This window comes from Lolium perenne, chromosome 7, assembly GCF_019359855.2.
Source record: "Lolium perenne isolate Kyuss_39 chromosome 7, Kyuss_2.0, whole genome shotgun sequence".
In the NCBI taxonomy this organism is placed as follows: domain Eukaryota; kingdom Viridiplantae; phylum Streptophyta; class Magnoliopsida; order Poales; family Poaceae; genus Lolium; species Lolium perenne.
In genome coordinates this window covers 66,738,361-66,765,526 of record NC_067250.2, presented here as the reverse complement: position 1 = coordinate 66,765,526, position 27,166 = coordinate 66,738,361, and the positions used below count along the sequence as shown (strand labels likewise).

At 46.4% G+C, this 27,166-nt stretch overlaps 3 protein-coding genes across 4 annotated transcripts; 1 reads left to right on the top strand and 2 right to left on the bottom strand.

Annotated features, from left to right (window-relative positions):
- The first annotated feature begins 2,131 nt into the window (after positions 1 to 2,131).
- Positions 2,132 to 14,927, top strand: LOC127317211 (sister chromatid cohesion protein PDS5 homolog A). The gene is made up of 33 exons (XM_051347733.2): positions 2,132 to 2,449; positions 4,475 to 4,678; positions 4,773 to 4,954; positions 5,483 to 5,609; positions 5,759 to 5,977; positions 6,128 to 6,344; positions 6,433 to 6,578; positions 6,681 to 6,826; positions 7,343 to 7,492; positions 7,578 to 7,626; positions 7,698 to 7,886; positions 8,193 to 8,375; positions 8,925 to 9,076; positions 9,175 to 9,301; positions 9,385 to 9,537; positions 9,615 to 9,680; positions 9,773 to 9,909; positions 10,003 to 10,120; positions 10,229 to 10,363; positions 10,441 to 10,640; positions 11,194 to 11,344; positions 11,451 to 11,594; positions 11,676 to 11,756; positions 11,846 to 12,394; positions 12,494 to 12,595; positions 12,735 to 12,808; positions 12,897 to 12,948; positions 13,298 to 13,384; positions 13,473 to 13,510; positions 13,873 to 13,938; positions 14,008 to 14,159; positions 14,247 to 14,395; positions 14,486 to 14,927. The coding sequence occupies exons 1-33, from the start codon at positions 2,357 to 2,359 to the stop codon at positions 14,519 to 14,521; spliced, it is 4,674 nt and encodes a 1,557-aa protein (XP_051203693.1). The 5' UTR covers positions 2,132 to 2,356; the 3' UTR covers positions 14,522 to 14,927.
- A 707-nt stretch (positions 14,928 to 15,634) lies between these two features.
- LOC127317213 (DNA oxidative demethylase ALKBH2) lies at positions 15,635 to 24,017 on the bottom strand. 2 transcript variants are annotated; one of them, XM_051347734.2, is made up of 4 exons: positions 23,683 to 24,017; positions 16,364 to 16,480; positions 16,020 to 16,206; positions 15,635 to 15,946 (listed from the first exon to the last, which is right to left on the bottom strand). In XM_051347734.2, exons 1-4 carry the CDS (start codon positions 23,947 to 23,949, stop codon positions 15,747 to 15,749), a joined length of 771 nt encoding a protein of 256 aa, XP_051203694.1. In that variant the 5' UTR covers positions 23,950 to 24,017; the 3' UTR covers positions 15,635 to 15,746. The 2 variants fall into 2 exon arrangements, with proteins under 2 accessions (XP_051203694.1, XP_051203695.1); XM_051347735.2 differs by having other exon boundaries at positions 15,635 to 15,943.
- Positions 24,018 to 24,353: 336 nt separating this feature from the next.
- On the bottom strand, positions 24,354 to 25,099 carry LOC127317214 (early nodulin-like protein 12). The gene is made up of 2 exons (XM_051347736.2): positions 24,877 to 25,099; positions 24,354 to 24,781 (listed from the first exon to the last, which is right to left on the bottom strand). Exons 1-2 carry the CDS (start codon positions 25,061 to 25,063, stop codon positions 24,354 to 24,356), a joined length of 615 nt encoding a protein of 204 aa, XP_051203696.1. The 5' UTR covers positions 25,064 to 25,099.
- Positions 25,100 to 27,166: the final 2,067 nt, after the last annotated feature.

Here is a 27,166-nt window from a genome sequence, read left to right as displayed (position 1 = left end):
TCCTTCCCAGATCTTGACGCATTCCATGGGACGGTGGTCACTATTCGGGCAAAATCCCTGCCTGACGTTGTCGGTGCCATTGACGTCGACGCTCTCGAGCGCCGAGACCCTCCTTGGAGGCGTCATTGAGAATGATGCTCCTCCACCATTGGCTCAGGGTGTAAATCCTCTGCCTGGATCGCCGGACGGGGCAACGACGACGCCTTGGCGCCGCTTCCTTCTTGAAGGCGCTGCCTTTGGAGCCTCTGGTCCTTGTCAACCGGTGGTTGAAGTGTGGTTCTTTGGATGCGACTGAGTGGCTTTCGGAATGGCGGTCTTCCCCATGGGGACCGTGCCCATGGATGATAGATTTGGGTTTTGAGGAAGGAGCATATGCTAGTGGTTTCGTCGGCGTACAAACAACACAGGGGACACAATTTACCCAGCTTCAGCCCCCATAGGGAAAACCCTATGCGATGCTTGTCTATTCTTGATTGATGAAGATGCTTACATGGGTGCCTTGATGGCTATGAAGATGTAGCGTAGCCAGGGTTTCTGATCTGTCATTCTAGTTGTTGTTAAGGTCCTCCTCCCGGCGATCCCTTCTAGCCCTTATAAAGGAGGTTAGGTCTCAGGTACTGTTATTTTTAAGGGCTCCGACAATGCCCCTGCCATCACCCCATTGCTACACCTGTTTCCTACTGCCCCCATTGCTACACCTATTTCCTAGTGCCCTGACAACTTCGAGAAGACACGTTGGGCAAAAAGGCGTTTCCATGGAGGAAGTTGATGAGTGCAAAAGCGACATGTTTTACGATATATAAATGCCTAAATAGTAGCGAGTTTTTGTTATTTTACCACGCTAGCGCGCCCCTACTTTGCTTGTTTCACCAGGATCCCACATTTAAGGAGGAGGATTGACAAATCAATAAAATATGCCATATTTGGGTGTAATAATGATGATTGAAGGCATTAGAACACCTTTCTTGCATTTGCCGCGCAACCAGAAGACTTAACGACCTATGGTATGGTCACACCCGCCCTTACCGTGTGACCATACCACATGGCAGCGGCCTCCCCTCGTCAACTATTTCAACCTTGTGAAGATGGGTCTCAAATAAGATACACAAAGACACCAAAATACCACGAAACCTCGCTTCTAAAAGGGATCTGGAGGGGGAACTCTCTGAACGGGACCCACCATGCTGTTGCTAGGATCTTATAGGCTTGGGCATCATCTTCCTCAATCATCATCAACATCACCATCACAACCATATCATCAACTTCATTTACTACTACGAACGGGACCCACCACACTGTTGCTTACAACTTTATTTACTACTACGATTGTTACCCTTCAATCACTCTCGTTCACTTTGCTTAGAATTAAGAATAGCTCTTATGTACATTTTGATGAAGACAGGGAAAATCAATAAAGCCATTAACAATTAGCTCCACCGTGGATTCGATACTCTTACTTTTAAAAAGATCCTGCAGACATCAGAAGCCGAAGAAGAACGACGATCGTCGTCGTTCTTCTTCGGCTCAACCGTACCACCCCCGCCCTTGCCGTGGCATTAGCGGGCTGCTCCTCCTCATCCTCCTCCGCCAGTGATCCCCATGGACGCCTCGACGCCCAACTGACGGTGGGAGATGCCGGTAATTGTCAAACAGACCCAACTTCCTGACGAGGACGAGTAGCAGGCTAGGGTTTGGAGGCCTTGATCAGGGTCGAACCCAAATAAACAAAAACGGACGCGTTGAGTGTTTGGGCCATTGGAAGCCCTAAGAGATGTCTGTCGCAGTGGTAGAGATGTTTATCTGGTGCAGCGCCGCCGCTCAGAAGCTGCCCACGGTACAAAAATAGGCAAGAGGACACGGCGGCATAATCCGCGCAGTCCAGCCAGTCAAAACTACCTCTCTCACTCTCACTCACGACGCTCTCCACGCTACTGACGCTGTCCTAAACCCACCGGTAAAAGGTAAAACCCACCTCCACCGTCGCCAGATGCGACGCCGCACGCTGACATGCGGACCAAGCTCTACGTAGGACCCGCAGCTCAGCCGGCGGTGGCTACATCTCGAGCTGGTACTAAACGGCAGTAGGCGGCGGAGGAGGAGCGGAGCGTGCGGGTATACTAGCAGGCAGGCAGCACAGTAGCAGTCGCCCCAGCCAGACCCGATCCCCAAACTGAAACTCCGCTCGCTCACGAGCTCTCCGCCTCTCTCCTCCCACACCAATTTCGAAACCTCTGACCAAGAAAGGGAGCCGACGCCAGCCAGCCCTAGCCAGCGGCCAGCTACGGCAAGGGAGGGAAGCTTCCGCCTCCACACCCTCGCCGGCGCGCGCGTGGGCGCCGAGGTGGCCGGCCGGGGGATGGCTGCGGCCGCGGACCAGCTGCGGGAGCTCGGGGCCAAGCTGGGGGCGGACCTGCCGCCCTCCCACGACGCGCTCGCCAACCTCCTCCAGGTGAGGCGCCCAGCCTCCGGAACCTCTCCTCCCCCGCGCCTCTCTACTGGGTCCACCCGCCTGGATCTGCGCCCGTCCTGCCAATTCCGCAGCTTTTTAGGGTTTAGGGTGACACCCACACGACTGCGGCTCCCTTGCCGGATTTGGGCGGTCTGCTTTGTGCTCAGCGAAGAGTAGGGCCCAAAAAAGGAAGCTTTTTTCACCTGGGGCTCACCAGCAAGGAAGGGAATTGTTAGGATTTGGCGAGATTTTGAAGCAAATTGCTACGGCTTTGCTTGTTCCTGGTGGAATTGTTCGGTTTCGGTCGGTAGGCAGTGCCTGACTGAAGCCTGCCTGGGTGCGTTCAGCCTGAATTTGTGGGGTGGCCAATTGGGTGCCATTAGTTCTGTTCCTACCATTACTTCAGGTCACGGTCTGTAGGGTTTCTGTGGTCAACACGCTTACCCGCGCTTGATTGGCGCGCTAGCTTGCTAGCGGTTGCGTCGGTTACGCTAGTACCTGACAAGTGGAAGACGATACCGAGGCGTCGATTGTTCGGTTTCGGCTGGGTGGCACTTCCTGAGTGAAGCTTGGGTGTCTTCAGGTTATGGTTTGCTGAATTTATGTGGTGCCCAATTGGGTGCAGTTGGTCCAGTTCCTACCATTCTGGGAGTATCTGCAGATCACGGTTTGTCGTGTTTCGGTGGTCCAAACAGGCTTCACTGCGCCCATTTGGTGCGCTAGCTACTTAGCGGTTGCTTCGGTTACGCGAGTACCTGACAAGTGCAAGACGTTGCCCAAGTGTAGATTTTTCGCTCGCTAATTTTGTTCGGTTGCTCACTCAAACCGCGATGCGTGCAGCATGCTAGTTTTGTCGATACCTGAGACGCTGGATGCTTTGCATATATTAATTTGGGGTATAAAGTTAATGTTTTTTTTTGCTTTGTCGTCGAATGCTACCTTTTTCAACTTCCCAAATCCAACACCCGACAAGTAACAGCTGGGCTGGTAGGTCGTAAGCACCAGCTCTGTTGCATTACACTGTCGGCACTTAAATATTTTTTCCTAGAATTACCCAGTATGCTTTCTTTTGCTAGGACAAACAGACTTAATTATTATAGGGAGTATAATACATCTAAATGCTCAGGGTCAAATGCCAACCCTTTTATCTTTGAGAGGAAAATGTGGAGCTTTGGGTGCCATTGGTTCAGGTTCCTACTCTTCTGGGAATCTCCGCAGGTTACGGTTTGTCGTGTTTCTGTGGTCCAAACAGGCTTCCCTGTGCCCGATTGGTGCGCTCGCTAGTTAGTGGCTGCTTCGGTTACGCTAGTACCTGACAAGTGGAAGACATTACCGAAGCCTAGATTTTTGGTTCGCTAATTTTGTTTGGTTGTCCACGTCAACCGATATGCCTGCAGCATGCTGAGTCATGCTAGTTTTGTCGACACCTGAGACGTTGAATGCCTTGCATAGATTATTTTGGGGTATAAAATTAATGTTTTTTTTTGCTTTGTCGGTGAATGCTACCTTTTTCAACTCCCCAAATCCAACACCGGTGCATTAATTTGATCCTGAAATATGTCCTTGCTGGAGTAACATCGAGTGTGATAAAAAACATTTTGTTTTACCCTTGTAGCTAGCTAGGCTGGTAGGTCGTAAGCACAAGCTCTCTTGTATTGCACTCTCGGTCCTTAAATATTTTTTTTCCTAGAATTACCCAGTATGCTTTCTTTTGCTAGAACAAACAGACTTAATTATTATAGGGAGTATAATACATCTAAAAGCTCAGGCTTGAATGACAACCTTTTATCTTTTGAGAGGAAAATGCGGAACTTTGGTGATATCAGTGATAGAAGATCAATTGTTCTGAGAGTCAATTAATTGTCTGCCTTGTACTTCTTTCCTAGCGTGGGGATACCAGGAGTAATGACAGTATTTCTATACTTTCTGGAGCTAATCTTAATGCCATATTGCCTGTTTGCTTAAAATACTTCCTTCTTGCTTATGCATCTTTTGGGTGTGCTATTAACGCTAATCGTTCTGCAGCAAGCTGCGGAATGCTTACATGGAATAGAGCAGTCGCCAGGGTCCTCGGTGATGGAAGCTATCCAACCGTGCCTAAATGCAGTTGCCAGAGAAGAATTGCTGAAACATCAGGATGAAGATGTCAAAGTTCTCTTAGCGAACTGCTTCTGTGAAATCACAAGAATAACAGCACCTGAAGCTCCATATAGTGATGATGTTTTAAGGGTGACCTACCATCAATAGTGCACTTGATCAACTTACTTCCACTGAGTTTATGAATTATAAGCATTTGAGATCTTTTTTCCTTCCATTCTTGCAGACTGTGTTTAAACTGATTGTTGGTACATTTGGTGGACTCAACAATGTTAATAGCCATTCCTTCGGCAGGCGAGTTGCTATTTTGGAGACAGTTGCAAGATACCGAGCATGTGTTGTGATGTTAGATCTTCAATGTGATGATCTCATCACAGACATGTTCCGAACATTTTTGGAAACTGTCAGGTAATTCTGCTATGCCTTCTGGACGAGCTTTCATTATTTTGGAAACAGTTGCAAGATGGCGTGTGTTGATATGTTAGATCTTGAATGTGATGATCTCATCAGACATTTTCGAACATTTTTGGTTCACACTGTTAGTTACACACGGTAGTAAATGTCCTACTCTACAAATTGTTTGGCCAAAACTTAGAAATCTGTATCACCTCATTTCATTCTATGCAAGTTGCTAGATACATGGAAGATGTTCCTCTGTTGTCCTAAAACAGACCATTTATTTCCAGCGAATGGTTCACTCTTGGTGCTGCCAAATTGACTTATTTATATTAGTTTTGGCGAAAGTGTACATGTTACCACTTAATTAATTATAGTAATTTTGGTAATAGTGTAGATGCTATGATTTGATTATATTCGATTGGGTGGAAGCGTACTTGCTACAGATATGCACTTGAACAGTCAGACCCAGCTAAATGTTTTATGGTCCTATTTGCTGTTTATCCATTGTGTTTTGACTATTAAATTTGTTTGATGCAGGGACAATCATGAAACAAATATTGTGAAGTCAATGCAGACAATAATGGGCCATATTATAGATGAAAGTGAGAAAATACATGAAAGCCTTCTACATGTACTGTTATCAGCTTTAGCCCGTAAAGAAACTGTGAGTGCCTTCAACTTTTATGGCGTCTTTTGCTATTTGGTAATTTATAAGATACTTTTATTAGCTTCTGCTTGTATTGTTTCAACCAATATTTATTATTATTACTGTCCTTCTGTAAACATGTAATTCTGCAACTTTTGTTTTGTTAGGGTATTTCTTCATCTACACGTAAGCTTGCTCGCAGTGTTATAAAGCAGTCTACAGGAAAGCTCGAACCATACATAAGGAAGTTTCTCATATCGTCCTTGGCTGAGGACAAGAGTTCTTCAAATGACCACTTTGATCATCACGAAGTCATATTCAATCTGTATCAATGCGCTCCAAAGGTTCTTAAGGTGGTGGTGCCTTATATAACTGGGGAGCTACTGGTATGATCTATCTTCGGATTATCAATTTGAACCATATGTGTCTATATGGAGAGTGACTGGAAGATCAACTCAAAATGAAAGTTTCATGCATCTTGTGACTATTTTTCTTAGAGAACTATTAATTTAAATTTATGTTTCTCATTTCTGTAGGCAGATCAAGTAGAAACGAGGTCTAGATCAGTTGAATTGCTTGGGGAACTTTTTTCTTTACCTGAAGTCCCTGTCTTGGAATCTTTTAAGTCTCTTTTCGTTGAGTTCCTGAAGAGGTTGACTGACAGAGTAGTAGAAATCCGTGTTTCTGTGATCGAGCATTTGAAGAAATGTTTAATGTCAAACCATTCCCGTCCGGAAGCTCCAGAGATAATAAGTAAGTAGCCATGTTCCCCTAGTAACAATTCATATCATTTGAAGGAATACTTAATCATTCTTTGCCCTGATGGTTGGCTCCTTGGCAGAGGCACTTTGTGACAGATTGTTGGATTATGAAGAAAATGTAAGAAAACAAGTTGTGGCTGCTGTTTGTGATGTAGCTTGCCATGCATTTGGTGCTGTTCCAATTGATACTATCAAACTAGTAGCCGAGCGTGTCCGTGATAAATCAGTTAGTTTTTTCTTTGCTCTTTCCACCATCTTTCATTTTTTACATATGTGTTCATAATCTGTATAATTTACTGAAATGTCTGGTGTGCCTTTGAAAAACCAGCATCCAGTGAAGTGCTATACCATGGAGAGATTGGCTGATATCTACAAGATGTATTGCCTGAGGGGTTCTGATAGCTCAACTAATTCTGATGATTTTGAGTGGATACCCGGAAAGATATTAAGATGTCTTTACGACAAGGATTTTAGGTAAATTCACTCAATACTCCTGAGCCTTGTTGCATACTGCTTCAAGAATATATAACAGAAAAATATGACCTGTTCAACTTGTGATTAGACGTACCACTTCTAGTGATGTTATACCCCCTCACGGTGTATGCTTTGAATGTCTGGGATATGTTGCTGGTCTTTTCTTGATATACACTATAGATATTACCTTTGCAATACTTTTTGCCTGTGGTTTTGAACTTCTCATAGTCATTGACTTCTGCTTGATATAAGTATATTGTTATTTGAGGTTGATACGACGTAAGTAATTTTGCACAATATATAGAATGACGAGGAATACTTTTTTTTGATATCTGTTCACATCCATCCTGTCTAGCGTCAACATCTGGCATCTTGCATGGAAATTAGTTTAATAATGTTATTTTGTTTGCCCAGACACAGATGTTGCATTAAGTTGTGCGATATTGCACTCTCTGATCTGTAAAGCTCTAGAGAGCCTATTATATATAATGTTCACTTTGTTTTTTTTTGTTGCAGACCTGAGTCAGTCGAATCAATTTTGTGTGGTTCGTTGTTCCCACCAGAATTTCCGATAAAGGACAGAGTGAAACATTGGATAACTGCTGTCACACATTTTGATAAAGTTGATATGAAAGCTCTTGAACAGATTCTTCTGCAAAAACAAAGGTTTGATAATCTATTGATAAACCATTTAATTTAATTAATGCTCTCCTTGATAATGTTTAATTTGTTCCATTCTGTTCAACTTTAGATTACAACAAGAAATGCTGAAGTACATGTCCCTTCGGCAGATCAGCCAGGTTTGTGATTCTTGAGGCTAGAAAGCACTGGAGAGCTACTATTTTCCTTACTTATTCTTCTTGAATTTCAGGAAGATGCTCCTGATCTGCAAAAAAGAATCGTAGGATGTTTCCGGAGCATGTCCCGTTTGTTCACTGACACAACAAAGGCTGAGGAGTACTTGAACAAGCTTCATCAGCTAAAAGATGCCAATATCTGGAAAATGTTCACAAGCTTGCTTGATTGTGCAACAACATTCAGAGATGCTTGGTCTATCAGGGTGCCTGTCTATATATACTTTTGTCATTTCTGTTCTAAGTTGCGATTTAGAATAGCAAAAGAAAAACCCCTCTAGCTCTTTCTCAACACGATTTTTTGCTCCTTTTGATTTCATTTATATTGTTTATTGCTGAATATAGCTGGAGATGGTTGCCATATACTGGTTTAGTAATTGTATTCGCAACCTAACTCGTGACCCATACATATGCTCTCGTGTAGACTTGACTGCTTATCTGAAACAGACCTCGTCGATCTATTTTCTGGATCTGCCAGTTTGAACAATTCAAATTTTTACTTGTAACTGCAGGTTGATTTGCTCAAGTCTCTTGGTGAAAAACATGAACTGTATGATTTCGTGAGCATATTATCAGTGCGATGCTCGTATTTACTTGTTAACAAGGAATATGTCAAAGAGATCCTTTCTGAAGCTTCTGAACACAAATCTTCTGGGAATACAAAACTCATCTCATCATGCATGAATCTTCTGACGGTATACTTTGCTGAAGCACTGTTTCTATTCTTGATGCAACATCTGGTCATCTTTTTTTCTGTTGTCATGGACTGTGTGTCGCTTATATATTGCTACCCAAGGGTGAACAGTTGTTGACTAAAAAAAAAGAGGAGTAAACAGTTGTTTCTTTCAGCGGATTTTCTCTAATCATAAAATTTTGAGTTCCATTAGTTGTAATGTGATGGGTTTTAGTTAAGGGTACCTACAAGACAGCTATGTAAATTGTTGAGTACCTGCTAGCTTAAAAATAGGACAAAAGGCTAGGCATGTAATTTGTTACATTAGGGACAGGGGTTGTTCATTACCTTATATCTTCTGTTATTCGAAGCATGTCGTGGCAAACCTTAGTCATTGGCTTGTGGCACTTCATTAAATTTCGGAGTACAACATGCTTATTGATGCAAAATCCCTTAGACAGATGGATATATCATGGAATTTGCACTTATTGGATGGGCACAGAATGGTTCTGGTGCATTTTTCTCCACGGTCTAGAAGACGGTTCTCATCCATGCTATTTACTCATTTCAGGCAATATCTAGTTTCTTCCCTTCACTTTTATCTGGATTTGAAGAAGATATCATTGAACTTCTGAAGGAGGATAATGAAGTGCTCAAAGAAGGTATTGCTCATGTTTTGTCCAAAGCTGGTGGCAACATTCCTGAACAACTGGCCTCATCAAGGTCAGCTGCTTGAAAGTTCTTTATTTTGTGACACTAATTCGCGCTTTGCACTACTTACTATGGTTATGGAACTAAGTTACTATACCTTCCATTTTCAGCTCCGTTGCTCTTTTATTAGAGCGGCTATGTTTAGAGGGCACACGGAAGCAAGCTAAATACTCTGTTCATGCTCTTGCTGCTATAACAAAAGATGATGGTCTGATGGCACTATCTGTTCTTTACAAGGTCTGGATTTGCCCCAGATGTTTCCTTGTTACTATATATTTGAGATTTCAGATGTATTATGCCTAGCATTTGTAACTTTGCAGAGGCTTGTGGATTTGTTGGAGGAGAAAAAAGTTCATTTACCTTCTATCTTGCAATCTTTGGGGTGTATAGCTCAGATAGCGATGCCAATTTTCGAAACAAGGGGCGAAGAGATAATAATTTTCATAACTAAAAAAATTCTTGACTGCAGTAATGTAAGAAGGCTTACTATCTTTAAATCTCTTTTTTTTCCTTTTTACAAAATTTAATGCCATTCTATGTGTATTACCAGGAAACTCCTGAAGTTTCTGCTGATAAATCTGAATGGGGTGATAGCACATATGGTTGTTTGCTAAAGGTGGGTGAGATTATGCTTTTGATGGTCTGCTTTGCTCCAATCGTTTATGTTCGTTTACTTCTTGCTATTTCTTCTGATATTTTCATCTGTAGATTTATGGCATTAAAACCTTAGTGAAGAGCTGTGTACCTTGCAAAGATGGTGAAGCACATCCTGGAATAGAAAATTTAATGGGTATCCTTAAGAACATTCTTACATATGGGGATATTTCCCCAGACAAGATTTCTAGGTACGAAGAAAGGCATGCACTTTTATATCAGCGCTTGCCCTCTCTGGCATATAATGCTATTTCTCATTCTCATTAGTCTGTTATTACTTGCAGTGCCAGTGACAAGGCCCATTTGAGGCTGGCAGCGGCAAAAGCTGTTCTCCGCTTATCAAGACAATCGGATCATAAAGTGCCTGTTGATGTGTTTTATTTGACTCTGAGGATTTCACAGGTATGTTTTGGAGATATGTAGCTTTATTGGATTTCTCATCGTTCCTTTCATTTGGTTTACTTGTCTGCACTATCCTCTTGGAAGATTCATAGTTTTGCTCATTACTAGGATGATTTTCCTCAAATGAGGAAATTGTTTCTCAGTAAAGTACATCAATATATCAAGGAGAGAGCTTTGGATGCGAAATATGCCTGCGCCTTCTTGATAAGCATTGATGATTATCGTACACCACAGTACGAAGAGGTTCATATTCTAAACACGATAATCAATTGATTTTCACCATTTCACTGATTCTAATATGTACATCTTTTCCTTCGCAGTTCAAGCACAACCTGATTGAAGTGGCACAAATATGCCAACAAGTTAAGATGCGTCAACTATCTGTCCAAGCAGATGTGAATTTGCTGACTGCTTACCCAGAATATATAATTCCACATTTGGTTCATGTCCTCGCCCACGATCCTTCATGTCCTAACATTGAGGAATATGAGGATGTCAAACCATTTGGTCCAATTTACTGGTATTTTATAATAGCTCTCATACTATTATTCTAGTACTTTGTTATTGTGAGTTTCCACAATTCATAATTTCATATGCCTTGGCATTGAGGAATGAGAGGCGTTTGGTCAATTTAACATGATAATTGTTCATTAGTTGTTATGATCTAATTTTCTTACACTTGCTGTCATTGTAGTATCATTCTGTTTTCTTCATAGTGTGTTATCGTTGCACATGTCAACTTCTTTGTTCACTGAAAATGTAATGTCAACGAATTTAACCTGCTAACTACGTACTTGGGAAATTAGATACCAACTGTAGAATGTCCCTTGGAGTTGTAAAAGACTTGTTCAATCGCTTGGCAATAAAAATTATCCTGCTTTGCTTCCAATGGTGTACTAATACCTATGGCTATTAACATAATGTCTTCTTGCAGAGAATAGTTTTGTTTATATGTAGTTATGTACACTGTTCTGATATATAATGAAAATGAAAAGTATTGTCTAGTTTACGCCTCGTCTTGCTAAAATGATTGCACTCTTGCATACGCATATTTATGAAAGAGCTCTTTCCAGGCGATTGCATCTGGTTCTTTCAACTCTCCTGGGAGAAGAAGGTTTGCAGTATAGTGTACCTGGTATGAAAAAGGAGAGCTTCATGACAATACTATCTATATTGAGAAGCATCAAATGTTCCAAAGACGTGGTTGATGCAAATAAAACCAAGGTAAGCAAGTGTTTGTATGTTTCTATTTTCTACATTTGTTTCCCGGTACATTTCTTCGTTTGCTTTCTATAAGTGCTGCCATAAAGTCGAGATATGTTGTTTGCAGACTGTACATGCTATATGTGATCTTGGTATTCTTGTTGCAAAGAAATTATGTCCAGACGAGATAAATGCATCTGAATATCAAATGGTTCCATTGCCTGCTCAACTTTATGTGCCAATTCAGAATGACGAGACTGAAAACTCTGTGGTATGTGATTTTAATATATCATGAAGCAAGCTCTTTGATGGTTACCAGACATCAAGTGATATTTTACTTGTTATTTTGTAGGTAAATGATGATCAGAAGTGGTTGGGATGCGAGAACGTATTGTCCCATTTTGAGTCTCTTATGACAGCACATATTGCTGAGGTACACAATACATATCTAACTGTGCGTATTATGATTCAACTTCAATTGTCCGCTGGACCTTGACTCCTCCAGTGTTTTACGTCCTTCAGGTTGAATCTCCCACAGATAAGATGCTCATAGATGAGACTGACGAATTTGGTAACGAAATTCCCTTAGGAAAAATTGTCCAAATTCTTAAATCTCGAGCAGCAAAAAAGACAGGGAGAAAACAGAAGGCAACTTCTGTTTCAGTAAATACTGCAAAAGATGATGATGTCTTGGGATTGTTAAGAGAAATAAACTTAGATAACCAAGAAAATTTGGGTGAGTCGTTAAAAAGCACACCAAAAAAGCAGCAGATGGATGTGAAAGAGAGCAACGAGAAGCCAGTAGGTTTTTCGACCCCAAAGCGCAAAAGATCAGTTTCTAAGAGTAGGCCACACTCAGCAAAAGACAGTAAAGACAGTGACGAGCTTTTAGTGCATTCTGTCAGCAGAGAGAAAGCCAAAAATTCAGAAAACAAGTTGAAGAAGAAAAGTATAACTGATTCTGTTGTTACAGACTCGGTAGCATCTCCTACCAGTACCAAAACTCCTGTATCCAAAGGGAAAAATGGTGCTAAGAAGTCCCATACTGAAGTATCGAGTAGCAGTGCAAAGGTAATTTCTTTCCATCCTATGGTATGCAATATGTATTCGTGAGACCTACTGGTAATAGTTCTGGTTCTAATTTGCCAATTCGTATTGAACTTTCTTCAGAAGTCAGCTAATAAAGACAGCACTGCGCGAACTGCTGATCTGGCTAGCCTAAATGGGTCCTTCAAAAGGCAGAAGCCAAGATTGGTTTCTGGTTTAGCAAAGGTAATCTTAAAGGTTATGCAGGCATTATGAATAAAGTTAGTAAAAAGGAAGTATACTTTGTTAGTGGAACTCAACTTTGTGCAAGTGCAAGTATAACTATCTTCTAGTCTTTGTACTAAGAATTAATTAATTCCTGCAGTGTTCGACACATGACTCGAGCAGTACAGACTTGGTAGGACAGAGAATAAAAGTTTGGTGGCCTTTGGATAAGGCGTAAGTTCCCTGTTTTGTGTAATTCTGAACATTTGCTATCATCTAATTTTGTAAGGTGGCTTATATTTTAATTTTTTGTTGTTGTCAGATATTATGAAGGTGTTGTAAAATCTTATGACTCAGCCAAGAAAATGCATACAGTAAGTTCCCTTGATGGTTTTGTTTGATCCATTTTTCGCTGTTATGCATCATGGAAAATAGGGATGGCTTTACATTTTATCAATAGCAATATTTATTTTTAATGCAATAACTCTCCGCATTCTGCCTAGTGTTGTTTATGAACTCAGATTGCTTAAAAGGGCTATTATGTTGGACATAATTGATACAGAATGTTCAGCGCTGAAAAAGTCTAGCAACTTTTTAATTCTTCTGCATAAGCACCTAACATCACAGTGTGCAACAGCTGTATTGGTGATAATTATAGTTCAGGCTGGTAAGAGATTGTGATTGTACTGGGTATACTAAATAAGAATATGCTTCTCCACGTAGGTGCTGTACGACGACGGAGAGATTGAGCAGCTTAACATGGCTAAAGAAAAGTGGAAAAGGATTGAAAGTAATGGTTCATCTATAAAGGTAATTTGTTTCAATTCCTTGCTTGAAATAATCTCTTCAACCTTAAACATCATGTTTCACTCATTATATTTTAACTGCTTGTCCACAGCAACAAAAGAAGAATCTTCCAGGGACAAACCAAGGACGGTAAGCCACAATTCTGCTTCAAATCTACTGTATAATGCACTGTTCAGAACATCTTGGAAAGGGGAATGGGGTAAAGGATCTTTGAAGTTGAGGTACAGAGCATGAGAGTAAAATCATCAGTAACCTAAGAATTGAGAATTTGACTATTCATATATTGCAGTTAGCCCAGAAGTATAATATCAATCTGAATAATGTAGTTTGTCAACGTCTTCCTAAAATGGTTGATGTAAAGGTTTCCTGTCAGATTAAATGTTATGAACTTGCTGTACCTTCATGCAATTTATGTCTTTCAAGACAAAAAGATAACTCGAATCAAATAACATACCTTGCTTTTCCACTTGATCAAACTTGACACATTACAGAGCACAGGAGGCGAGAACTCCCAGCAGCACGAAAATTCCGCCTAACCAACATAAGTCTGTAAAGACGTAAGTACATATCTAACTCCCAGACTAAAGGATGCTGCTGCAATTTCCTCATTCATCCATCTTTTGTAGGCCCTCACCTCTAAAAAGGAAAGTTAAACCAAAAGCGCCCCCAAAAAATAAACGTAGAAAGGCGTCAGGAGGTAACAAGTATGGGGAAGCTAATGATTCAGATGCATCCGGTTCTCTTGCTCGCTCACATTCCGACGAAGATGTGAAGTCCGGTATGGTTGTTAATTGATTTTATGGGCTTTTGTTAATCAATAAGATGCACGCCGTTTCATCATATATGAGCACTTGTGTTATCCCAGATGGCCATGAGGAGAAAGAGGTAGCAGCAGTTAGCTCAGCTGAGAAAGAAAGAACAGAGAAAGAGTCCAAAGAAGATGTGGAGCTGAAAGAAGAAAAGGCTGATGTCAATGGTTTGAGCTCCAAGGAGGAGTCTGACGATGAGACTCTTGTAAGTGTGACCCTCTCGTCAACACTGGACCCCTGATATTCAGTTTTTTTTTCACTGATTCTCTTCTTTTGTTTCCTGTTGACCATGCAGAGTGTCTGGAGAAAGCGCACCTTGCAAGCAACATAGCCTTGTTGACATGTCTTCTAGGATGCAGATATCAGAGGCCATTGTTCAGGATTGTGGATATCTCATTAATTTGACCTTTGCAGCAGTTGACAGTTGTAATGTAGAAAATGTTCTTTGGGATAGCAACAGGTTTAGTATAGAAGGGCAGCTGGATAGGACTTGCTTTGTAATGTTATTAGATGCTAGAAGTTGCTGCCAACTAGCCCCTTCTGGAAGTTCGCTGGGCGTCTCCTTGAGGGTCAGATGTTATGTAACTTGTCTGGTTACCATTCTTTTGCAGGAAATAGTAGTTGAACTAATGTAGAAATGTTGTACCAACAATAAACCAATGTCGCAGTGGTTGTATTACTGTTGTGAGAATCCTCTTTCAGGGTCTGTTATTCAGGAAAGACAAGTTTTGCATGTAGATTGGAATGCAGTATTTGCTTGGACCCAATCATATTGTCTTTATAATTTGTCTCAAGATTTGATCATGCTGAAGTTCAGTTTTGTTTGATGAACTTGTGTGGAAAGACCTAATTCCGACAGCCAAGACTGATTCAATAGAGCATAATAGCTCAAGATTGATTCATTTTCTAATTGATTGCATTTTCAAGAGTTGCTGCACCTGAAGGAACTGACCACAAGAGTTTGAACATCTCAGATATTCCACCTGGGATCTGCTGTACATATGTAGGCCAAACAGCCGTAGATGCAACGTTCATTTGCCGGTTACAAAAAATGCTGAATGTTTCACAGGTTTAGCAGGTGGCAAAGTTTAGCACACATACACAGGCTGATATATGTAGAACGTGATACAAGCACAATCTCTATCGTGCAAATGCCTGGTCAGACCCAAAGGCAAACCCAAGTACTTGCATGGCCATTGGAACACCTCACACTACAGGATACCTCCAATTACTTGATGGGGGAACATCGGATGGGGTGAACCGAGCATTTTGTCTGCCATTGGCATCTCCTGATTAAGGAACTCGTCGACAACTTCTTGATTCTACATTTGCTGCCCCAGATCAAGGGTAATTTCTCTATTCTAGGGATGCTTGCTTGAAAATCATGTGGCGCCAAACAACATGATTCTAACCTCCAATTACTTGAGCTGAAGAACAAGGCAAGTTTAATAATCATAAGAACGGGCTTGATCATTTACTAGTGGTTTCCAAACGAAATGTGATACATTTACAAGACCACAAAACTTGTGGGAGACCAAGCAAACTGTTCATGTTTTTCATGATAGCACGTGCCGAAAAGTGAGGTTGATCCTTGTCGAGGCTGCTTTGGCACGCTTCGGCACCGAGTGCTGCCAGTCGCGTTGGGTGTAGCCTTTCATCACGAGCAGCGAGCCATGCTTCAGGAGGAAAGAATGCTGCTGAGGGTCGTCGATCTTTAGCCTCTTCCTGACCGATTCTCCAGATCCAGCAGCAACTGCTAGAGATAACATGAATTAGTTTTAGTTAAGGCTACAAAGCTTGGTGTTCCATTCTGGGGATGCACGGCGCACCTTGTGTTTTGGTAGGCTTCTTTCGCAGCAAGAACTCGCGCTCGCATCCGAATGTAACCGACGCTATCTCGGGAGTAGGTCCGTAGAGCGGCTCATCGTCGGCGTGCCATGACACGTAGTCCGAACCGGCCTTGTATCTGTTCAGGAGCAGGCTGTTAAAATAGCTTCCTGGGAGGGCTTCATGGACCTAACCAAGATTCATGAGTCAGTGAATCATTGTAAAGGCTAATGCTTTCCACCTGATATTGTTTACAAAAAAATCCAGCTTGTTGTGCTTAATACTCCGTACATGGATTACAGGTGGTGATGCTAATAGTCAGTTGTCACCTTGGTACAGCTCTTACCGCTTTCAAAATATCCTTGAGCACAGGGAATTCATCCCAAGAATGAGCACGAGGCTGGTGACCGCTGTACTTGAGATCTTTTAGCCCTTCATCGGCAACATAGCATGTATCCCTGGGCTGCGGAATGGGGAAAAGATGAGGCACTTGGATTAGAAGCTTCAGAAGCGGTATACAATGTGCCTTCTGTCACTGAGAGGGAATAGCACTACAGAACCAATGGCGCCAGACAACTAGTCTTTACTATTAAATTGCAATAGGTGGCTGCCTGGTGTCACAAACAGGCCAAATAGTTTTTCTCCTAGGCCCAACATGCTTCCTACAGAAAAAGTTCCAGGCCCACAAAGAACTCCTACAGAAATAGTTTTTCGTACGTTAAAAAGTTCGCTTCCTACAGCGTGGCCGAGCGCCCGGTTTTTTCTTGTCCGCTGTTTCGTTTTGTGCGTCGTCGTTCCGGGCCCACAAAGAACTCCTCTCGTTAGGAAGCGAAACGAACTAGCGCCTTACAGAAGGAAAAAAAGAACCCAGCCTGATCACGCAAAAGAAATCAGCACTAATCACGATACTCTGCTACCATTGCCGTTCGGAAAAGAAACGATAAGAAGTCAGAGAGAGATGGAAAAAAGAAAGGGAAACGCTAACTATCAGGCGGGGGAACACGTCGCTCGCATCCTCCGCCTTCCCGCCGCGACACGCGTCCAACGGGGCCCACGCATGACCGCATCTCTGGTGTCTTCCGGCTCAGCGACAGACTGTCGTCCGTGTCAATAGAGAAACAAGGGCCTCGTTTCCAGGTGGGTCCCCCACGTTCTTCCTTATCTTTTCCAACCGCATCTCTTCTCCTCTGAGCCCCGCGTGGAGATGCGCCTGCACCACGCCCAGTCGCCGGTCTCCACCTCGGCGAGCGCCCCCCGTCGCCGGGCTCCACATTCGCGAGCCGAGCTCGTCGCCGGGCTCCACCTTCGCAAGCCTCTCCGTCGCTGGCCTCCAGCTCCGCAAGCGCACCGCCCAGTCCATACCTTTCCAGCTCCACCTCGTCCCGTCGCCGGCCTCCACCTCCAAGAGCGCGCGGTCCAAATCCCTCCCATCACCTGCTTTCTCCATGTGTTTTGCGAGCTGCTCCGGCCGTAGCTGCGAGCGTCGCTCGGCGTTGTAACTTCCGGCGGACGTCGGCCGGCGCTGCTGCGAGTGGCGCCTGGCGTTGCTACTTCCGGCGGCGGGCACTGCTGCGAGCGGAGGCCGGCGCTGCTGCCAGCGGCGCCCGACATTGCTACTACCGGCGGGCGGCGCTGCTGCCAGCGGCGCCCGACATTGCTACTACCGGCGGGCGGCGCTGCTGCAAGCGGAGGCCGGCGTTGCTACTACCGGCAGCCAGCGCTGCTGCGAGTGGCGTCCGACATTGCTACTACCGGCAGGCGGCGCTGCTACTACCAGCAGCCGTCGCTACTGCGGGCGGCGCCCATGGTTGCTGTCAGCGGCGCCGACCGTTGCTACTACCAGTACCAGCGGTCGTTGGTGCTGCCAGCGGTTGACCGGGATGCTGCATGGATTCCGGCGGTCTTCTCCGGCGATGGTTGGCGATGCTACATTGGTCAACGGCGCTTGCTACCATGGTGAAGGGCGACTGCTACTTTGATGAACAGAGATTGCTGCGACCGCGCGAGTCTTCTGCTCCGAAGGTGGTATGGTGGCCGACCTCGCCGGAGCTAGACGCTGACCTCGCCGGAGCTAGAGGCCAGGGCCAAGCTGATGGCGCCATGGCCACGGATTTCAGGAGAGGCCGGTGCGCGAGCGGTGATGGGAGGTAGCTTTTTTTTTTCTCTTTTCGAAAGATGTATCCCATCTGCGTGAGTGGTCCAGGGGACACGTGTCGACCGCGGGAGGTGGGGGATCAGAGATTCCGATCCCCCGGGGGACGCTCAGCACGTCCCAAAAAGAAATCAACCCCGACTACGCTACCCTGCTGCCATCGCCGTATAAAAGAGACCACCGCGCGGACATAGGAGAGCCGCGGCAGTGTGGATGGATTCCGACCAAGGTTTTAAATAGCGCGCAATTTCTCCGGTTTTAGCGCGCAATAGCGGATTTGGACCCTCCACACTATATTTGACAGAAAATGGTCGCTACAGTGCTAAACACGAAATAACACGCTAAATCGTTCTAAATCGCGCTAAAACACATAGCACGTAGCGGCGCTAAAACGTTTAGCTGCAAAAAACAAAGGTCCAAAACTGCATGCCAACCCATCCGCCCAAAAGTCCAATTTCCCCAACAAAGCTAAATACCTAAAGCCCGGATACGTACGGCAAAACCTAGCCTAAATTCCAGTTTAGCAGTTCCGCATGGAAGCGACGGCGGAGGCTGCCTCTTCCAGCGTGACGTTGGCGTCCGTTGCTTCCTCCCATAGAGTTCTGTCAGCTACTTCCTTCGGCTCGGATGTTGGAGACGCCTTAGAAAAATCACCCACCAGGTTAGAGTTGACTAGAACCTCCTCCTTATCCCGATTTGTAGATGCGTATATGTATTGAACTATTGATGTGTAGTTCTTCCGGTTCTGAATGAGTGCTTTCACCTTTGTTGTTGCCTTCTTGGCTCTAAATCATAATATTAATATGTGTTAAAAAATGTTGTCTTTAATTTGGTCCTGAGAATCTACTTTGAACGAACTGGTTATGCAATTTGTCTGCTGGACAAGATTTTAGTTGCCGAAATCTTTAACATTTGTATGTCTTTTTGAAAAACGCTATTTTATATATAGCGCGTTATAGCATAACGCGCTATAACGTGCATAGCGTTTGGAGATGGTCCTCGCTAAATGAAATAGCACGCTATTTAAAACCTTGATTACGACCTACGATGGTTACGACCTACGACGACTAGGCCATGGCGGCGGTCGCACATAAGCTCGACGTCCTCGGCTACACACATGGCGGAAGATCGGCGCCAGCAATATCGCCAGGCCACACGCAACTTCGACGCGGACGGCTTCCACGAACGAGACAACGAGCTTCTACCCACTATGCCCCCGAGCCCATCGTCGCAGAGGGATCACAGGCATCCGGAGACGGGGTGGAGGCGTGCTTCTGCTTCGACCCGTATCTTTCCGGAGTGAGGGTGGATGCGCCGGGAAGAACTCGGGGCCGGGAGGCGCATGTCGAACACGGTCAGAATCCATGCACCTATGCTCGGATCCGTGTGGTCGCCGCCGCAGGCTCCACACCCACCTAAACCACGGCATACTCCCGCCCGCAGGAACCTCCACCGTGGCTCTGCACCGGCCGCCCCGGAGTAGGGGATGTGGGCTGGCGGGAACCCGTGCCAGGAAAGTGTCCATCTCTGCGCGGGGACGTGACGAGGATGGGGATGACCGTACCGGATGAGCACGGCCAGGTGATGGGCAGAGCGGAATCGTGGTGCCGTTCGAGCATGGCGGAGCCGAGCTTTTGCTGGCGGCTGTTGAGGATGGACGGGGATCGAACCGAGGGGGGCGAGGGGAACCTGGGCTGGGACTCAGGTTAGTGCTAGCGGCAAGTACATGCACGCGGGGCACTGCTCGAGCACTTACTGGCTGCCTGCAGGGCGCTGCCACCGCTGCTCGTAACGTTTGGAGCTACCGCCTGAGATAGCGAGGGATTGACTCAATCACACTGCACTTTCCGGCAACCATGACATGACAGTCGAATGTAGGAGCACGGCCGCTGAGCACATGGCTTTAAGCTAAGCTACGTTCCAACTTCGCTCTAAATTCTTATTCACATCAATCTACGCTGTTACTTGGATCTGCTTTGTTTCTTCAGATCAAAATGCTGCAAGGCTATCTTTTAACTGGGCTCGACCAGTTAAGACCGGATCAGATTGCGTTCCTTATCGCTAGAGAGAAAAACCGGATGGAGCAAACCAAAACAAGTCCATATCAGGCACGTTAGGAAAGAAACGGACGCTTGATTCAAAGAACTCCACAACGATCACGTTTTGTCTTTCCTAGCAAGCACGTCTTCCCCACCTTTTCGCTATACATGTACACGTGAGGTCAACAAGATCGACCAGCAAGAACGACGCCGACCGGCGGCTCGCCATTGCCAACAACACTGATTGCTATGACTAATACAAGGACGGTGTGGAATTGGAACCGCAGGAGGACGACGTCGGGCAGCTAAAAGAGACCACACACAGGTTGCGGCTCGATCGCCATGGCCAGCGACAGCGAACGCGTCGGCCGCGCCCGCAGCATACAAGCGGATAGCGACACCGAATTCTATGACTACTAAGAGGACGACGAGGATGACGCCAGACTGCTCCAGAAGGCCACGCCCGTGGCGTCCGGGCGGTGGGTGTCGGTTCAGCTGGACAAGACAGCCAGCACGTTAAATATCACTACCGTTAGCCGGAAGATGCTGGGTTAGTCCCACGAGCATGTGTGTGAGTGTGTCCCATAGTAGGACGGCCATAACTCCGCCAAGGCCTACATGAAAGAGGAAGAGGGTCGCCACCGAACCTGTTGTTACGTGTTGCCTCCTCTTTCACTCTCATCCAGATGGATGCTATCTTTTACTATTTGCTTACACCAATCTTGTACCCAGCGTTGGAACTGCTTGAACAAGCTTGGAAACAAAACATAAGCGTTATCTATACGTGTGTAGCTTACATCAGTACATCAAAAGACAGCCAAAAGTTCAGCTCAACTAACTAGGCTAATCGTCTGAGGGCTATCGCTCGCCGATCTCAGTTATGTTACATGCAATGATCCACAATTCTGTCTGTTAGATGTATCAACAAACTTTTCAATGTATATATACGAGATCTTTTACGGTACATTTTACTAGTCCTATGAACTAGTAGTATTTTGGTTAATTTACATGGTAACAAAATCATGTCAGAGATTGAGTGCATTTGTTACCATCTAAGTGCAACTATGCCACGTCAGAATTTGATATCCCGATGCTACCTCCCACGCATGTAGGTGACATGATTGAGCCATCACTATTTTCTTGTTTACTAGATTTTAAACGACTCACACCTAGTATGTGGACCATATTTTAGGTGCATGGTTATTCCTGTATTGAACATCAAGCATCTCTAACGGGGCGACGCAAACGGACGCTTCACGACCGGTTTGCGACCGCGCGATTAAAAAATGCGTCTGGGACCAGGCCGATCGGCTCGTCCTTTAAAATGCAAGGGGCATTGTCCATGCCATTGCCCATACCACCGACACGTCTGCTCACCACCGCCCGCCGCCGCGACTCTGAGGCGTCCGGTTGCAGCACCAAGAAGGACGCACAAGAGAATAGGGTGCCGCTCCCCATCGATATGGCGCGGGTGTTGCACGCCAACTGGTTGATGTGCGATCTCTGGAGCGACGTGCACCTTCCTGGCGGCGGCTGGCGGCTCAGCTACCGTCGGGTGCTTGTCCCACTAATGTCTCGTCGCGAGCCAGAGAGGGAGCGCCGAGATCCTGCGCAGGCGGGCTTACCTTCCGCCGGACCTCCACGACGATCTAGCCTTCGCCGTCAGCTCAAATCGATGGCACACCGGTGCCGTGCCGAGACTTCCCATTCGTGCACCCGTCGCCGCCTCGTCGTCGAACACGGCCCTCGCCGCGCCTCCACATGATGACGACGACGAGGATGAGGATGAGGACGGCAACGACGCGTACGCGCTGGCCACCGAACGAGGGAGGTGGAGGATGACAAAGGACTACTTCATCGATCGCGTCTTCCACGGCGCGGCGTGCAGCCATGGCGGAGGGCCGGAAGTTTGACTTCCCGCCGACCATGACAGTACGAGGAGATCGAGAGGCTCGGCGTCCTCGTCCCGCAGTGGACCGACCGGTGCAGCAGCCGCTGCTGCCACGGTATGCCACGGACATCATGCCGCCTGGCCTCACGGAGGAACATGCCCTACAACGGGCGTTGCGTAACTCGGCCCCGCACCCCCCGCTGCCTCCACCTCCGTCGTTCAACCCATGGGCTCCACCACCACCCCCACCACCACCCGCCACACCGGCGTACGTTCCGCCATTTGCCAACTGGTCGTGGCAGGTACCGGACTTCGTCGTGCTCGACGACGACGACGAGGAGTAGGCTAGGGCTTCTAGTTTTTATAATTTATATTTTTTTATCACTATGTAAGTTATGTTTAAACAATGCAAACCCAAAAAAATTGCGTCGTGCCGCTCGGGGCAGCCCCTACGCAACCGACACGCTGTCAGTTTCGATCATTTCAACCAACGCAAATGGACGCGCACGGACAATTTAGACATCCGTTTTACGTTATATCGTTGGAGATACCCTCAGTCAGCCAATGATGTGCAAGCAATCTGCCATTACGTTGGATTTTTTTCGCATGAATTTACTAATACTGTTTTTCACTAGGCTGCAACTGAATTATTAAGCATACTTGCTTTGAAAATTCGAGAAAATTTCAATTAATTTTTTAAAATTGACAAAATTCTCGGTCGATATTTTGGCACTCTATTTCTACTTTCTCTATTCCCGTTGGTGATATATATTTTTCTCTATAAGAAATGTAATTAGATTCAAATTCTCTAGCACATGCACGGATTGTTTGTAAAGGAATAAAATAAAGAAGATATCATAAGCTTCCCTAAAAAGAAAATCCATTATAAGAAATGCTAAGCAAAGGAAAGTTTTTTTTGTTAGATGTGCGCCTGCCAAATTAGCTCTTGGGTGGGAAAATACTACTCTTGGAAACGACTAGTATTGTGTAAACTGGACCATTGGATCTGCTGATTGGACGGCTAATATTTTCCAGTCCCTACTGTAAAAAGCCTCATATATACATCCGAATTTAAAAAAATCTTAGAAGGAAATTTTATTCTTTTAGGCACGCAGCAACGCGCGGGCATAGTGCTAGTAGTAGTATTCTCCTTTAGAGGAACACCGATGTGAAACTTTGATAAGGTGGCACAAAGAGACAATCACACCATCAGCAGGTAGCTGAAATTTGCGTGAAGCTAGTAGCCTAGTACATGGCAACGTCGAATCCGATCGAGCAAATTAGACGACTCTGTTCAACTATGAAAGCTATGGATTGTTAGCGTGTGCCACATTTATGCTGACTGTTCTTTGGTCAGCATAAATTTTAGACGCGCTACTGATGATCGAATCAACCCTATCCAGTCAAAATTACCTACAAACACAGGTACACATATCTCCCCAAATCACAGCGGGGCTACCGATTATGAATCCGAAACAATGTCAACGCAAGGGACCTAAATCGCGAGTCTGCAGCTGAACCTGAACCTGAGCATGGACGAGGAGCAAGAAATGGGTAATGAGGGCAGGGGTGGCGGCGGTGACCTGGACGGAGGCGCGGCCGAAGACGCGGATGGTGGGGCGCGTCCACGGGATGCGCTTGTCCAGCTCCTCGAACACCTCCCACGCCGCCTCCCGCGCCATGAACCGCGGGATGTGCCACACCTCGCTCCCGCCTCCCAGGTCCGTCACCTCCGGCCGCTTTGGCTCCGGCTTCCTCGCTTCTCCTCCCTCTCCCTCATTCGCCTCCTCGGGGTCGGTCGTGGAGGCTGGGTTCGGGACGGGCTGGCCGAGCCGGAGCCGCGAGGCCATTGGTGATGCCTCTGATGCGGCGGCGAAGAGAATGGACTGGAAACGAAGCGACGGGCCGGCGGCGAACAGAGGCGGTGGAGCTGTATGTGAAGACGACCAATAAAAGTACATTAACGCCGAAGCGAATGCGGATTTCAGGAGTTCGTAAACGATGTACGTACACGTAAGCATCATCAGTCCACAGTCAGTCGGTAATTAAATAACTGCGCTAGTAGAAACAAAGCATGTGCACCTGATCGATCGATCGATCGATCTGAGTGTATGCTGATGGCTAGATACAACAGATAAAGAAGAACACACTACACACTAGCTAGCTGAAAATTGAACATAAATGTCTACAAGACCACAACGAACGAACTACACACGTGCGTGCGTGCACAATGCACGCCAATGCAGCGAGCATCTCATGCCAAGACCAGCATCATTGCCGCTCCCAGAGCGACGGCAAGGGCATGGTAGCCACTGGCAGACGCGCGAACCGACGACGCCGCGGCGCTGGTCTTCCCGTTGCCAGCCTTCCCGCGCGGCGGCGTCTTAGGCACCGCTCCGGGCGTCGTCGAGGTGCCGCTGGGAGACAGAGCGGGGTCCTCCGCCGGGGACGAGGCAGCGTCACCGGAGTCGTCGTGCTGCGCCATGACGCGCACGGTGAGCCTCTGCCCGGCGTCGCAGTGCCCCGGCGCGCCGCTGATGAAGTAGAGGGGGCCGCTCCGCTCGAGCCGGAACCTGGCCTCCTCGCCGCCGTCCAGCCGCAGCGCGGGCCGGTCGCCGCGGCACACCTTGTAGTCGTCGAGGGTGACCACCAGCACCGAGTCGTTCTTGGCGTACCTGAAGTCTGCAGTCGAATGGACGGAAGGGCAGACGTTATACAATGGAACGCGAGCATGATGCGCCGCCGGATGCCCGCATGGTTGTGTAGGTGGTGCTTACAGAGGAGGTCTCCGACGTGGAAGCGGCTCCTGCTGGCCCAGTGGTTGTAGGTCTCCTCTCCGGGCGCCGGCTGCCTCCACCCCCTGGCGTCGCCGCCGACGGTGAGCACCCGCGGCGAGGACGCGGAGACGCAGGCGAGAATTGCGCAAGCAGCGACGACAGCCGATAGGAGGAAGGTGGTGGCCATGGCGATTCTTCGCGCGCGAGTGGGTTCGTCTACCTCTTGAGCTCTGTACGTACGGCCGGGAAGGAGGCGAGGAGCTTAATTATATAGCGGCAGGGAGGTGGGCAGCGTACGTGGGTGAGGTGCGGGGCGGTTTTGTGACGAGACGTGGCGGGATCGGAGGCCGTTGATGCGGGTGAAGGTGGGGATTTGGACGGCGCGCGGCGAGCGTGCGTGAGATTGGTGAGAGTGGTCTTGGCGCGCGGCGGCGGTTCAGTCCACGGGGTGGTCGTGGGAGGGAGAGAGGGTTGAGGGGTTTGACTGCTTGCGGGAATGGCGTTGAACCGATTCAAGCCGGGCCTGGGCTGCGAGCATGTCCGGGCCTCCAAAGTTTTACTCGTGGGCTTAGTGAAATACAGTACAAGTCTACTATTCCCTCCGATCTATAGTCATGTCGACGTTTGTTTTTTAAAATTTTGAAACTAAAATGCCAATATTTATTATGGATTGGAGGGAGTATAAGATTCGTCCAAGCTCTGTTTTTTGTTTTGTTTTGCGTGGCATTTTTTCCTCGAAACATGATTTCGTCTCACTTAAATAAGTCCACAAACGGTCAAACAGATACAGAGTATAAATGTAATCCTTCTACAAAGCAAGCCCAAAAAATGATAAAAGATATAGTGGCACTCAGGGACGAAGCTAGAAAAAAATATCACTGGGGTCAGCCTTATATTTGCTCTAATTCATTGGTGTCATCTTGTCTAAATATGTCTAATTTGTACTACTTAGTGAAGCATTCACCAAAAATCATTGGGGTCAGCTGACCCCAATGGCACTAAGGCAGCTCCGTCTCTGGTGGCACTGCCACTAACTCCAAGTAGAGCAAGAAGGCCGAAGAAGCAACAACTAACACTAGGCAACCTAGACTATCGAAGGAGGCGAAGAAGCTTCAGGATAATATAAGACAAACTCGAAGGTGCGACAACAGGAACCTTAGCTCCACGACAACGCCCTCCGATAGGGTAATGAGCCATCGCGCCGCCGTTGTCAAGTACAAAGACTAGGGTTTCCACCTAGAACCCTAGCACAAGGAGGAGCCCCACAATGGCGCCCTAAATGAGGAACACCGCGCAGGTAGGCGACGAAACCACCGGTGCTATATCACCCGTGCCACCAGAGGGGTCACAAAAACAATCGACATGAGGACCATCGCCACCACTAAAGGTCTCCCAGATCTAGCCAGGGAACAACCACTATAAATGTGAAAACACACCAATATCACCCCCGCCCATCCCCTTGCTGCCCAAGTAGCTAAGAAGACGCGCCACCACAACTGCAATGTTTCTCTTCACCGAGCCATGCACACAACCTCTCCATCCAGGGCCATCGACTCGACATCCAAGCCCGCAGTAGTGGTCTCTAGAGCATCGACCTTGGCTCACTAAACAACAAGGATGCTGCTAGACCTAAGCCCTCCTAGCCCAGATTTGACCGAGCTACACACGGATGCCCGACAGAGCACTGTTGTAGCTAGCATCACCACTAGCTGCTCAAGGATTTGCAGACTCCACACCTCCCATCCCAAGCCGCCACAGGACAACCTAGCTTGTGGAAGGCCCAGATCAAGCCCATCTTGGCGAGCCGAACCGGCTAGAGGGCTTGCGTTCCATGCAAATCTTCTGCCAAGATCTGTCGGAGCACTTCTCAGAGGACCATCATGTGCATCAAGGACGTCGATCTTCGCCGTTGTGGCCATCACCATGTGGAGTTTATGTTGATGGACTTGTTTGCATCATGTTTGATGCAATAATGGACTTGTAAACTTGAATTTGTAACATTTGTGAAGTGTGTGCCTTATTTGCATCATGTTTAAAGTAAGAATGACCAACTTGTTTGTACCATATTTGGATCATTTGTTGTCATATATTTGTGACTCAAGTGATATTACAGTAAAATTAAATATATTGTTTGTTGAAATGCAAGGATTAAAGAAAAACAGTAAAATTAAAATTCTAGACAAACCATTTTGGGGTTTCTTATAGCAAAACAGACACGTGACATGTACCTGTGCTTCCTGGGAGGTGGTCGGCCTACCTAGGAAGCCCTATGCCGTGCGCTAACAAAAAA

Bases quoted from the DNA above. Each gene is read 5' to 3' on its own strand.
- LOC127317211 (XM_051347733.2), top strand. From the start codon at position 2,357: ATGGCTGCGGCCGCGGACCAGCTGCGGGAGCTCGGGGCCAAGCTGGGG. The intron at 5,978-6,127 runs GTATGATCTATC...TCATTTCTGTAG, and splicing joins ATATAACTGGGGAGCTACTG to GCAGATCAAGTAGAAACGAG. The intron at 8,376-8,924 runs GTATACTTTGCT...TACTCATTTCAG, and splicing joins CATGCATGAATCTTCTGACG to GCAATATCTAGTTTCTTCCC.
- LOC127317213 (XM_051347734.2), bottom strand. From the start codon at position 23,949: ATGGCCTCGCGGCTCCGGCTCGGCCAGCCCGTCCCGAACCCAGCCTCC. The intron at 16,207-16,363 runs GTAAGAGCTGTA...AATCTTGGTTAG, and splicing joins TCAAGGATATTTTGAAAGCG to GTCCATGAAGCCCTCCCAGG. The intron at 15,947-16,019 runs GTGCGCCGTGCA...TGTTATCTCTAG, and splicing joins GAAGCCTACCAAAACACAAG to CAGTTGCTGCTGGATCTGGA.
- LOC127317214 (XM_051347736.2), bottom strand. From the start codon at position 25,063: ATGGCCACCACCTTCCTCCTATCGGCTGTCGTCGCTGCTTGCGCAATT. The intron at 24,782-24,876 runs GTAAGCACCACC...ATTCGACTGCAG, and splicing joins CCACGTCGGAGACCTCCTCT to ACTTCAGGTACGCCAAGAAC.